This window comes from Gossypium arboreum, chromosome 11 (genome assembly GCF_025698485.1).
Source record: "Gossypium arboreum isolate Shixiya-1 chromosome 11, ASM2569848v2, whole genome shotgun sequence".
NCBI lineage: Eukaryota > Viridiplantae > Streptophyta > Magnoliopsida > Malvales > Malvaceae > Gossypium > Gossypium arboreum.
In genome coordinates, this window is record NC_069080.1 from 38,657,794 (window position 1) to 38,670,907 (window position 13,114).

Here is a 13,114-nt window from a genome sequence, read left to right on the forward strand (position 1 = left end):
AGTGGTGTCGAAAATAGTGATTTGAGATCACTAAATCCGACAAATAAGATTGAACAAGATAGTAATTTAATATTTATGAGTCAAGTAAGAATTTAGAAGAATTTGTGAAATGGTGAAATTAGTGAATTAAAAGAATTTATTAGGTCAAACGGGTCAAAAACGAGTTATCGAGACCTCGAATTTGAAAATCAAGCTATAAATATTTTTATAAATATTTATGAAGTTTCATTTAGGTAGTATTAAAGTTTGGTTGAGAAATTTTAACGATTAGGTAGTCAATTAAATAAAAAGGACTAAATTGTAATAAAAATAAATGTTGCTAAAAGGATTAAATAGCTCAAGTGTTAAAAGAAGGAAGATTTAAAGGGAAATTAAGCCTAAAAGTGAATAGGCTGGACGGCAAAGGCAAGAAAATCAGTAGAAAAATAAGGGAAATAAGGGCAAAATTGGAAATATTACAACTTTAACATATAAAATAAGAATAAAATTGAAGAATCTAGAGATCTCTTCATATTTTATCAGCCAAAACGCCATAGAAGGTCTGGAGAAAGCTGGTTTTTCATATTTTACATCATGTAAGTTTAATTCTTGCTTTTTCTTGATAATTTTTATGTTTTTGTGACTTTTACAACTAGGTCCATATGTTTAATTCATTAGTTTTTGATTATATGGATAATTTTGAAAGTTTCCATGAATAAGTGCTGAAAGTTTATGATGATTTATCATGGAATTGAGGTTTTAATTCTATTATATAATGATTTTATGAAGAGATTTTCATAGAAATCATTATTTAGGACCTAATTGTGAAAGTTATAAAATTAGGGTTTTGTGATGAAACTTTGAATGTCAAAGGCTGTGAAATAGTTTATAATGTTTAAATAAAGTGTTATTTGAGAAGAATTAGTTCAATTGATGAATAAATTGGGCAGGGACTAAATTGTAAAAATTGAAAAGTTTAGGGTAATTGTGTAATTTCGAAAATTTAAGGGCATAAATTGTGAAATAGAATAGAATTGAAATGGATGCTAATGAAGGAATGATTTTATAATTATAGATCAAGAAAACGAACTGAATCGTGGAAAGGAGAAAATTCAAGAATAGTCCCTGAATTTCTACGACTTTTGCAAATTAGTCCAGGTAAGTTTATATGGCAAAGTTCAATGTTTTGATATGAAAATCTTATGATTGTTAAAGTATTTTATTGTTGATGAATACTATCAATTTGCATTAACTAATAAATAATGTGTAACTAAAAGTACAAATTAGTAGGAACAATGGATTTGAGTGCTTCTATTCTGTGACCCTGATGAATTGACGAAAAATATGTGATAAGTGCGCCCGTTTAAGACCATAGCTGGGCTATGGTATCGGTGCAATGTGATAATGTGACTCCGTATAAGACCATAGCTGGGCTATGGCATCAGTATAATGTGATAATGTGATTTCGTATAAGACCATGTCTGGGATATGGCTTCGGTATGATATGTGAACCGTGTAAGACCATGGCAAGGCTATGGCTTCGGTGTGTGATGCATAACAATGTAAAAGTCCATAGTTTACTATGGCAATGTGATAATGAAGCACTCAATTCCCTTATTGTTCCCTAATTTGACAATGAAGTAAATGAGAAATGGGCCTAAGGGAGTTAAATTGTGAGTAGCCATATGGAAATTATTCCAATAAGTTATTAATGAAATTGTGATTTGGAGGATGAAATAGTTAAACTAATAGATATATGATTGTGTACAATATTTGATATGATTTGTGTTTTTATGCCTATGAGCTTACTAAGCTTCAATAAGCTTACTTGTGTGTGTTTGATAATTTCTTTTGTAGATTGAATTAAAGAGAAGTTGGTAGATCGGATCAACACAACAGGGCACACTATTCAGATCAATTCGGTAGTTTTGTTTTATGTTTAAAGATTTATATGGCATGTATAGAGTTTGAATGAATTGAAGTAAAGATGTTATAAACTAGTTAACAATATTTGTACTAAAACAGTTTTTGGTAAGTAGCAGTAGTTTGACTTTGAAAATTCACCATAAATTGTGGAAATTGAGTTAAGGGCTGAGAAAAAAATGAGATTAAAGCCTAATGAGCCTAGTTTCATATAGAGGAAACGGTGCATGTAATTGGATTTTATGTTATGAGATATTTAAATTGTGGTGAGACAGAGTCTGAATGACTTCGAGTTCCCCTGTTCTTATTTTAGAAAATCATTAAAAATTGCACAAAAATAATTATGAGTCATACTGTATATGTATGGATTCCTCATTGGGTCTATTTTTAAGTGAAACAAACGTCATGGTTATTTGAATTTTTTACAGAGAGAAATTTGGTTCGTAGTGCACAGGGGTCAAAGTAGCCAAACCCTAAAACAGGGGAGGATTTAACTAATAAACTGTACTAATTGGACCAACCAAAAATTATATAAAAAAATTGGTAAGTAGATATATGAGTATAAATTCGGGGAAAATTTACGGATTTGGATTTCGAGTTTTATAACTCGAGATATGAATTATTTAGCAACTATGACGCAGTTGGACAGCTTGTCTGAAAAGTATGATATAAATTATCTGAATTTGGTTAAGTGCTCAAATAAGTTTAGTAGTGCCTTGTGCTCGACTCCGGCAACGGTCTCGGGTAAGGGGCGTTACAATAGAAACATTATGTTCCACAAATTATTCTGTAAATTATGGCTTATTCTTTCTAGTTCTTGTACATAGTCCAACAGACACCATGGTCGCTACATTATATCTAAATAAAATATGCTCAACAAAATTTTATTCCTAATTCTTTTGAAATATGTGGAGGATTGTTGGAAATATTGAGATATTTCAAAAGAACTGCACCTCAATTCTTTAAGAAAAATTTTAAAATCATTATTTATAAGTCATTATATTTTATTGGGCTAGTAAGAATCAAGTTGAGAGGGTGAACTCACGTGCATGAGTAGGCCTAAATGGCCAGTATAGTATAAATTGATGGATTTTCCTGCGGGTGATAAATTGCGGTGTCCAAGCCCTTTTGTTTTTTAACTTCATTTTACTAAATTTTTTTAGGGTTCAAGAAAAGTAAATTACTTAACTAGTAAAACTTATATTTGGCCAAGTTAAAATAGTTTACTGATTGAATTTTTTTTAGCCTAGTCTAGATTCATTAAACCTTTTTTAAACTATTTTTAACTAAGTCAAATTCATTTACCTTTCTTATTTTTAGCCGGTAAAAGTCCTATACATATTATAGTTCACTTTCATTCTAAACACACCTTAAAAACTCTATCATTTTCCTATCACTCCTCTCCTCCTCTTGAGTTTTCAGTTATTATTTATTATTAATTCTTGTTCCCATTGTTTTATAACAGAAGAGCTTGTTAATCTTGGGGAATACATCATAAGGTGAAATATCCTTTAAGGGCAATGTCAAACACGCCTTAGCCATTCAACTTGTATTCTTGGTTTGTAAACTTGATGCAATATTTACCAACAATTTGTTACTAGAAAGGAAAAGGTCAAGCAATAGTACCACTCATGTCTTGTAGGTTTAGGTAACATTACTTTAGCCCCTACTTGTTTCTTGACAGATGACCTATTTGTGTAAAGCATCCAAACTTCTGCAGAGTAACTATGAGGCTATTTGAGACAGATGTACAGATGCCAATTTTTGCCAATTGTTATTGTAGTGGCATGTTTTTTTTTCTGAGAAGGTGCACTATACAACAAAGTCTGCCAACGCATATGCCTTAATGTCTTGTCGTGGTTGATGAGTGAGTCCGAACTCACTAAGTTCTATGCTTCATCCTATTAATTATCCTGAAGAGTCTACCTTATCCAAGATGCTCTTTTAAATATATCAAGTTATTGGATTTTTGTTTTGCATATGGTTTCTTAAGTCATTTGTTCAAATCCTATTGGGCATATACAGAGAGGAAAAGGAAGAAAACTTATGGAGAATGGATGAGAGCTTTTATAATGGGAAGAAGAGGACCTATTGAAAAAAGAAAAGGAAAAACCCCAATTCGGATGAGCATCAAGGTGACGATGATACATAGGGGGAGTTACACACGTGCGCTAAACGTATGTGAATGACGAGGGGTGTAGTTTAAGACTTGTGAATGTTGTTGTAGCACTTTTAATTAGAGACAATTCAAAAGAGGAGTGTTGTGAGAGTGTGTCTAAGCAAAATAAGGTTTGAATGGAATGTGAATTCAACGGAAATTAAAATGGAATAGGTGGGGAGGTGATGGAACAAATACTGAAGCTACAGATGTCAACAATGATAAAGGAAGGACGAGTTTCTTGGTAACTTGTGGAAAAGGACCTAGGTTGAATCTCAAATAGGCCCAACTGTTATTGATGAACTCCTCATCAATGCTATGGCCCTATATAACTTAGAAAGGAATATGAGAGATTCATCCGAGGGTTTGGAGCCTTCCTACTAAACATTGCCCAAGAGATGAGAGTTCTGTCAGTAAACTTTTCATGAACCTTTCCACACTTGGTGAATCAAAGACAATTACATATATTAAGGTTATGGAGCGTAGTCAAAATGAAAAGGTTCAAAAGCTTTCTCTAAATCAGGAGAACTACGCATTTGAAGGCTATAAATGATAATGCCAAGCTGAAAAGGAAGAAAGATTAGGAAATGTTTACGTTTTTAATCTTGAACTGTTAAGGGAAACCTTCTTCAACTGGATTTACCAGCGGAAATCATATTTCACTAGAGGAGATTTAGAAAGGTCCAAATGAACCTTCCGCCATCCAAGAGAATTAGTGTGACCGATAAACCAATGAGTGAGATAGCCCTTGGTCAGTTTCGAGGAGGGTGGATGCGGGTGCCGCTATGTTTTTTTTTTTTTTTTCTGATGCTGTCATGATTTTGATATTCTGTCTTTCGAAATGAGGACTAGTCTTACCTGATAATTGGGGTAGACTTGATACTATTTCATCTAATTTATACTAGGAAAAATGTTGATGGTTAGACTTAAAACTCGTCTGGGATTTGTTTTTTTTTTTTTTAAGATTTGTTGTTGACTATTTTTTTAGGAAAAATGTAGAGAATGTCATATTGCAATATCATCATATACATATAAGATATGACTATAATTTTCATTAAAAAAGAAACACAAAATTTATAAATTTAAAATTTTAAAATGAAAAATAATCTTAAAGTATCTTTAAAACTTCTATATCATATTATGACTATCACGATTGAATATTCAATATATCATATATTTGATTTCTATGTGAAAATATATAAATATAATAACAAGTACACAACTTAGCAAAGTCTATTACTCATGAATTTTATTTGATTCACGAAATACCTAATTGACATTTCTGAATTTATTTGATTGAACCCAAAACAAACAAAAATTATTTAAATTTACATAGCTTTTTTTCTTAATTGAACCCAACATCTACTGTATCAATTCAGGGTACCCCTTGATGATTAATGGTATCCTTAGCATCAACAGGTCGCTCAGAGGAGAGAGCGGCACCAGAAAGAGTGGGGGCGTCGGTGGAGCTTGCAGCACCACGTCCAGGGTTCGGTTGTTGGTGGCCTTCAGTTCCATATCCTCGACGCTTGTAATCTTCCAAGTCCCCATACTTCACGTAAGGGCTATCCTCTATTGGCAGCCCTTCCAAGCTTGCCTTCTTCTCGTCCATATTATCATCTGCCTTATTATCCACGTCTTGTTGTTGCTTCTTCTCCATTTTCACTTCTGGTTTTAGATTGTTGCTTTGATGGTTGCCGTGTATTTAACATTTTTCAGTTTCGCTGGAACAGTGCCACATGTTGTGATACGTGTTTATAGGTCATGAAGTGCAAGCCTGCACGTGGCGATACCCATAACATTGAAGCATTAGGTCGTCAAGTATAATGATACTACTCTTGTGGAAGTGATTATGTAATTATTATAATCACCGACTTTGTTTTCTTCCTTCTCCAAGTGCACAAGATTAAAAAGTTTGGAGGGGTTCTGGCCTTGTTTGGATGGTGGGTTTTTGTTCTCTATATTTGCAGTTTGGATGATGTAACTAAAGAGCTTTTTTCCATCTTTGCAAACAAAAAGCAAGGGAAAATGTGGGAGTTTCGGTTTCTCCTGCTTGCATATAAGTTCCCAGTTGGGAAATTTTTCCAATTGATTGCAGGTAGATACTATAATATAATGCATATGCATTATATTTGAATATAAGAAAATTAATTCATACACGTTTAATGTATTTTTTATGCTAGTTTATTCGGGATTCGAATTTACCTTTCTTCCAATACTTTAATTTTGTCTTTAAAGTTCAACCTGTATTCTCCCACCAACCACATCACTAAACAATTTTAATAAAATTTAAAAAAAGCGATATTGTGTAATAAAATATTTTTCTTTTTAAATCATAATTGTATAGTTATCCATGAGTCATGATCTAGTTTTAGAAAAAATTTAGATTTAAACCCCTTTTTTTACTCCCAAATACTTATTTCACTTTTCAATTCTTTTTATGTTTAATATTTATATATTTTTATTATTAAAATTAAATTTTTATTTTTTTACTATTTCAATTAAAATCGAGCAAGTTGAACATAAAAAAAAAAAAAGTTAATTCAACCCAATGCAACCAAGCCAACTACCCTAACCTTAAACAGAAAAATTTCTGTACTTGTGAAATTGAAACCATTATATATGTTTTATGTATGTATATGAGTTTTATAATTCAACCAAAAAGAAATATGAGTTAACCTATATATCATCTATATATGGTGGAACCACTTTCCTCTTTCTTTGCTTTATATCGCTTTTTCTTTTAAAGCACAAACATTCTATTAACGTAGCATTTGGAACATTGAGACAACATAACAGCTCTCACCTCTTTTTTCTTTTTTGTTGCTCCAACTTAACACATATCCAAACCCTAGAAATCACCTCAATCAATCAGGTTTAACTTATGTAAATCATACTCTCTTACTTATATTTCACAATATACAAATCTTTGATGTAGTTTTACTTGTAAACTAAAAGAGACATTGAATTCATGGTTGGCTGGAACCCATAAATTGTGCTGCTGATATAAAGTAACTCGAGTGAATTGAATATGATCTATTACCATGTATATAAAGTCATAAAGCGAAAGCAAGAAGCCCATGGATTGCTTTAAACATGAACAATCGACTAAGCAATTAAAAGCATATTAATACACTGTATACTGAGAAAGAAAACCTACCAATGTTCCTAGTTTTCATTGTTCCCTCTCTCAGAGAATAACATCAAACACTTAAGACCCCAGCTTCCATTATTAGCTGGTTTAGCTATCATGAATCAGGCAACTACAACTTCAAAACACTAAAACAATTGAACCAACCCCCATCTCATTTTGTTGAGTGAGTTTAAGAAGCCATTCAACTTTTTAAAGTTTAAAAACTATCCATCCCCTTTATTCTCCTATCATGTCCAGCTAATTGCAATAGGACTGCTCACGGTATACTTCCCATCAGACCACTCCAAACGAGCGAACACGTTCGTACCGGTTGGCTGTGAACTACCACTGAACGTCACCGTATATGATTTCTTCTCATTTGCTTGGCTAAAACTCAAAGTCTGTGGTTCAACTGATATCTTAACTCCTGGAGTTTCAGGTGATACCGATACCTTGTAAGTTCCTGGCGAGCCCACATTGGTGAGAGTTCGGGTGTGTTTAACAACATTCGACCCACCCATGACCGAATCAAAATTGACAGCAAAGGAAGGGTAGTTGAGATCAGTGACTCTGTATCTCTTGCTAGCATCACATGAGAAGTTTCTTCTCGCCAGGGATCTGATTTGGAACTCTGTGTAGTTCAAGGCACAAAGGAAACCCAGATAATCTTCCGCTGTCAAATCATACACAAGCCCTGGATTAAGCGCTGAAACGGGATCCACATGTCCAGCACCATGGTCGAACGGGGTGGATGGTTTCCCCGTTGCAACATCTTGCATTTTCTGCTTGTTTTTGTATTCCGTATAAGCTGTAGTCATAAGAGCTGATCTAATAGCTGCTGGACTCCAATCTGGGTGAGCCGCCTTCAGCAACCCTGCAAGGCCACTAACATGTGGGCAAGACATTGAAGTTCCTGAAATGATGTTAAAATCCACTCGTCTGGTATCCGTAGCCAGCCCCGTTGGACCTACTGCACCGGACCACCCTGCTAAAATGTTAACCCCTGGAGCAATCATGTCTGGTTTCAATATCTCCGAGGTTATAGAATTTGGTCCTCTTGAGCTAAAAGCAGCCACCACCGGTGATGGTTCTATACCAACTTTGGTTCCTTCAAAAAGAATGGTGACAGTTGGGTTAGGATTTGAAAACAAGTAGTCTCTTATAGCATCACCAGATTTTTGACCCACTGCGGTTGCCGGGAGCAAATGGGCATCCGCTACCAGCTCTTCACCGTTTGCGGCAGTGTTAGACAAAACCATGCCTATACCACCGGCTGCTTTAACGACAGCTCCTTTTTGAACCCTGGCGTTCATCCCACGATCACAAAGAACAATCTTACCGGCAACTTTTTCCGGTATCAAAGTATCCATCATACACAAATTCCCGTTGGTAGCATTGCTAGCATTGCCAGCATAAACAAATGGTAGCATCTTTCCAGGCAAGGGGCTGCCTCGGTAAAGCGACACGCCGGAGAAATTTTTGCCGTTTCCAAGGCTAACGAAAGCAGGGAAATCACGATCCAGTGTGCCTGCACCGACAGTTGTAATCCACGGAGCCACGTTTGATAAACTGTAAGGAGCTGGACCAGCATTTCCGGCCGAACAAGAAACTAAAATCCCCTTCTCCATGGCAGCAAAAGATCCGATTGCAACACTATCCCTGTAATAATCAGACATGCCACCGCCGAGGGACATGGATAGTACATTAACGTTGTCATCAATGGCCTTCTCCATGGCAGCCAAGATGTCTGAACTGAAACATCCACCGATCCAACAAACCTTGTAAACAGCAACCCTAGCGCGCGTGGCCATACCACGCGCCGTTCCTTGTGCGTAACCAAACAAGCTAGCTCCTTCCACCACCGACCCTGCAGCGGTGGAGGCCGTGTGAGTACCATGCCCATCATCATCTCGAGGTGATCTTGATTCCTTGGTCTCGTCAATTGCACCCAAGGCAGCCTCATACCCCTTAGCAAAGTACCTCGCACCTATCAATTTTTTATTGCAATTTGCGGAGGTAAAATTGGTGCCTGATTCGCACGCGCCTTTCCAGCTGCTTGGTATTGGTCCAAGCCCCGTATCAGCAAAGCTCTTGCTCTCAGGCCAAACACCAGTATCCAACACACCAATAACAACATCACTCGCCGACTCAGACTCAGGGAACAAAGCAGCAGCTTGACTGAGTCCAAGGAACTCAGGTGTACGAGTCGTGTGTAACTCGTATCTTACCTCGGGTAAAACCGCGAGGATCCCTGGTTGGCTCTCGAGTTGCTCAGCTTCTTCATCAGTTAACTGAGTAGAGAATCCATGGATAACGTTGTCGTAGGTATAGAGCATTGCAGCCGAGCCGGAAACTGACTTCAAAGAGGAGTCATACCAGTGAGTATGGTGCTGGAAACTCGGAGGCATCTCGGATTTAGCCATGTGCACGATGTAAGTCTTTCTGCTACTCTTCTTCTCCTCCAATGGTGCAGCCATGGACACGTGGCAAAGACCAAGAATCAGGACAATCATAAAACACTTAACCATCTCCATTTTTGTTCACTCTCTTCTTCACCAGAAAGAGAGGAAAAGCAATAGAGATGAAAGCTTGGATAAAACTCTTGATTTTATACAAAAAGGAACAGCTGTTTTCCTTTATTAAATATAAAAGAAGAGAGAGTGAACGTGGTCGTAGGACGGTGGTGGTTGTCTTGTTGTTTGAATGATTGGTTGCAAACCAAAAATAAATAAAGGAGAAAAAAAAAGAGGTGATGGAGGTTAAGAGCTGAGATAAGATACTAATAACTTTCTTTCACATGATTTCATGCTTTTGTGTTTATCCGTTGTCTTCAAATCTTCTCTTTTATTCTCGAGGCTGAGAATTGATTCTCTCTTCCTCCTCCCCTCTCTAGGCTGATGATAACTGTGTATTTCCTTTTTTTTCTTTTTGCAGAGTTAAGGGGAACAACAATAAAGCATAAAAAGCAATAATTGAGAAGGGAAAAAAAAGGGCTTAATCCTTTCAATTATTTGTTCATTTAAGAAAAAACAAAGGATGGTTAAGCGATTACCATCTAGTCATTTGGGAAGATGAGTTGATGAGGAAGACGATAATTCAAGATTAAATTTGCATAAAAGGAAATTAAATAATAAGACGGTAGGTATAGTTAGTATAAAAATAATTTAAGATATCATGTGATGCCATAAAATAACACAAATTTATAAATGATATTTGAAAAGTAATGGCAGTAAAAATTCGTGAAGCTTAGAATTTCAAGTGCCCAAGTAGATAATATTTTAATTACGGTTGGCTGCTCTTTGAAATGAATATAATACAAAAGATGTGTATATGAAATTCATCAGACAGTTGAGTTGAATATGGATTATGTTTTGGAGGTTATAGATTAGCAATTCTTGATTCTGTCAGTATATTAATAATTATTTTTAAAATGACATAGTTATCAATTAGGTCTAACAGTTTGACTATAAAAGTATGAATTTGAAGAAAAATAATTTGGATAATTTAAATATTAATTTGTATTTAAGATATTAATAAATTTTTATTGTGTTTATTTAATTTTACATTATTTTTCCAGTTCACGGGCATTTGTCTTTGGCTCTTTGCTTCTTTCTTTATTTATTATTTTATGCAACACGTTTGGAAATTATTGATGGGAGGTATACCCGCCAACCAACCATCCCCTTCTTCTTGCCTGTGCACAAATAAATATTTAATTTAATAATAATTACAAATATTGATATAATTGTTGGTAAATGTTTTTGAAGGTGAATATTTAATTTAATGTGTAATTGGATTTAGATTTATCACAAATAATATATTAAACTATAGGCAAGTTCAAAATTGAATTCAAAAGTTGCTCACTTCTCATCTCACCAGTGATTGAAATTTATTTGGCAGAGAAAAGAAGGGTTAGATTCAGTGTAGGACTGATTTTCGTTTTTAAAGTATGTAATTTCTTTTGCCTATTGTCCAAATTGGGTGAGCAAAATTTGGTTCGATTCGAAAAATTTAATAAAATTTTTAAATTTTGAATTAAATAGTTCGAGTTATTTGAATTAATCAAGTTATTTGGATAAACTCGAATAAAAAAATAAGTTTTTTTGTTTAATTCGAGTTATCTAAAAATCCGAATAAGGAAATGCAAAACTACGTCATTTTGATAAATGATTACATTTTCTAAAGTTAAAAGTCAAAATTATTAAGTTAAAAGGTAAAACTACGTTGTTTTGATAAAGTTTACTAATTAAGTTAAAAGGCAAAACTATTATATTGTTTATGTTGTTAAATAATTTTATACTTCGTTTGCTAGTTAAATAATCGGTTCATGTAAGTGCAACATTGAGTATAAATAATAGGATTCGTTAACTCGACTCTACTTGTCTCTAAATTTTTTGACTCAATTCGATCCGATTCGAAAAAAATTCAAATTGAATTCAGTTGCTAAAATAGGATTCGTCAACTTGACTAACTCAAAATTTTTTGATTCAATTGAATACTCACCCCTACTTATACTAACCTAGATTGAAATGTTGAAAAAACTATTTTTTTTTTTTTAAATTGAATACTATTAAATTTGTTGGATATTAGTTCCACGTTGTGGGGTCCGGTCAGCACGTGTAGACATTGGACGCAGTGATGCCATACTTCAATAAAAATCAAATTACAGCACAAGATCTCTAATATTAATAAGTTTCATTTTAATCACTTAATTAACATTATTTATTTATAAATAATTTGTTCCTCAACTGTCATAAGTATGGCGTATTAACTCAATATGCTACAAGGTTAATACCTAGCTCTTGAATTAGGATAAGTTATAATAATATTCTATTTTTTTATATTTGTTTAATAGTTTTTTTTAAATAGAACGTTTTTGGAGAAAGTGTGTGAAAATGAGTTTAGCTAGGCATGTTTTCCTCTAACGATCATTTCCCAACGGTCCAATTTTAAACGAGGCCAATGGTAAAATTTTTTAAGGGGCAACGATTTTTTTACTATAAATACCAAGCCATTTTTCATTCTTTTCACTCAAATCCAACTATCTATTCTCTTTAAACTCTCAATTCTTTCAACTCTCTCAATTTTCTCAAGTTTTGTTCGAAATTTTTCAATACATTTGTTTGAAAATATTATAGTTTTATTTTATTGTTTAGTAGATTATTCATTTCGATTAAATTTTCATAAATGGCAAGCTCGCTGATTCGTTTCGACGACAAGCACATTCCACTACTCAATCGACAGTGGGAAGAAAAAATTTAAAATTTTGTTATTTTCAATTAAGTTAATTTTAAAATTTTTTAAAAATTTTAAAATATTTTATTTTGTTGATATAAATAGGCGGATGATCGTGTTTTGGGGGCGTTCATAAACAATTTGTCAAAGAGTCCAAACATTGAAATTCGTGGTTATTTGCAAGATGAGAGATTCTTACATGCATTTCATATGCTCAGGGGCTGCAAATTGGATCCTACACTTATCAGCGCGTTGGTGGAAAGATGGAGACTCGAGACACACACATATCATCTTCCATGCAGTGAGTGTACATCACACTCAAGGATGTAACTTTACAACTTGATTTATTGGTGGATGGGTCAATCGTTCTGGGGGTTAGCAGTCGTTCTCAATCTAGAGGACTTTTGTGAGGCATTTTTAAGGAAGGTGTTGAAGAAGTTTCAAGGTGGACGGATAGATATGAAATGGTTAGAAAATAATTTCAAAAATCTTCCTCCGAACACAACTAACGTTGTAAAAGAACAATATGCCTAAGCATACATCCTGAGATTAATCGAGGGAATTCTAATGTCCGATAAATCTCAAAATTTGGTACACATAAGGTGGCTACTACACCTAGTCGACTTCAAAGAATGTGGACGACTGAGTTGGGGATCAGTCATTTTGGCCACGTTGTACAAGGAGTT

The 13,114-nt window shown here is 34.3% G+C and overlaps 2 protein-coding genes and 1 long non-coding RNA gene across 3 annotated transcripts; 1 reads left to right on the forward strand and 2 right to left on the reverse strand.

Moving 5' to 3' along the window:
- The first annotated feature begins 498 nt into the window (after window positions 1–498).
- LOC128284059 (uncharacterized) lies at window positions 499–1,861 on the forward strand. Its single transcript, XR_008274367.1, has 3 exons — window positions 499–575; window positions 1,055–1,137; window positions 1,837–1,861. It is a non-coding gene; the product is annotated as an uncharacterized LOC128284059 (long non-coding RNA).
- Window positions 1,862–5,283: 3,422 nt separating this feature from the next.
- On the reverse strand, window positions 5,284–5,763 carry LOC108463255 (uncharacterized). Its single transcript, XM_017763202.2, has one exon. The coding sequence runs from the start codon at window positions 5,718–5,720 to the stop codon at window positions 5,436–5,438; it is 285 nt and encodes a 94-aa protein (XP_017618691.1). The 5' UTR covers window positions 5,721–5,763; the 3' UTR covers window positions 5,284–5,435.
- A 1,382-nt stretch (window positions 5,764–7,145) lies between these two features.
- Window positions 7,146–10,575, reverse strand: LOC108463895 (subtilisin-like protease SBT1.7). Its single transcript, XM_017763886.2, has one exon. It carries the CDS (start codon window positions 9,725–9,727, stop codon window positions 7,442–7,444), a length of 2,286 nt encoding a protein of 761 aa, XP_017619375.1. The 5' UTR covers window positions 9,728–10,575; the 3' UTR covers window positions 7,146–7,441.
- Between the last annotated feature and the right edge of the window lie 2,539 nt (window positions 10,576–13,114).

Bases quoted from the DNA above. Each gene is read 5' to 3' on its own strand.
- LOC108463895 (XM_017763886.2), bottom strand. From the start codon at position 9,727: ATGGAGATGGTTAAGTGTTTTATGATTGTCCTGATTCTTGGTCTTTGC.
- LOC108463255 (XM_017763202.2), bottom strand. From the start codon at position 5,720: ATGGAGAAGAAGCAACAACAAGACGTGGATAATAAGGCAGATGATAAT.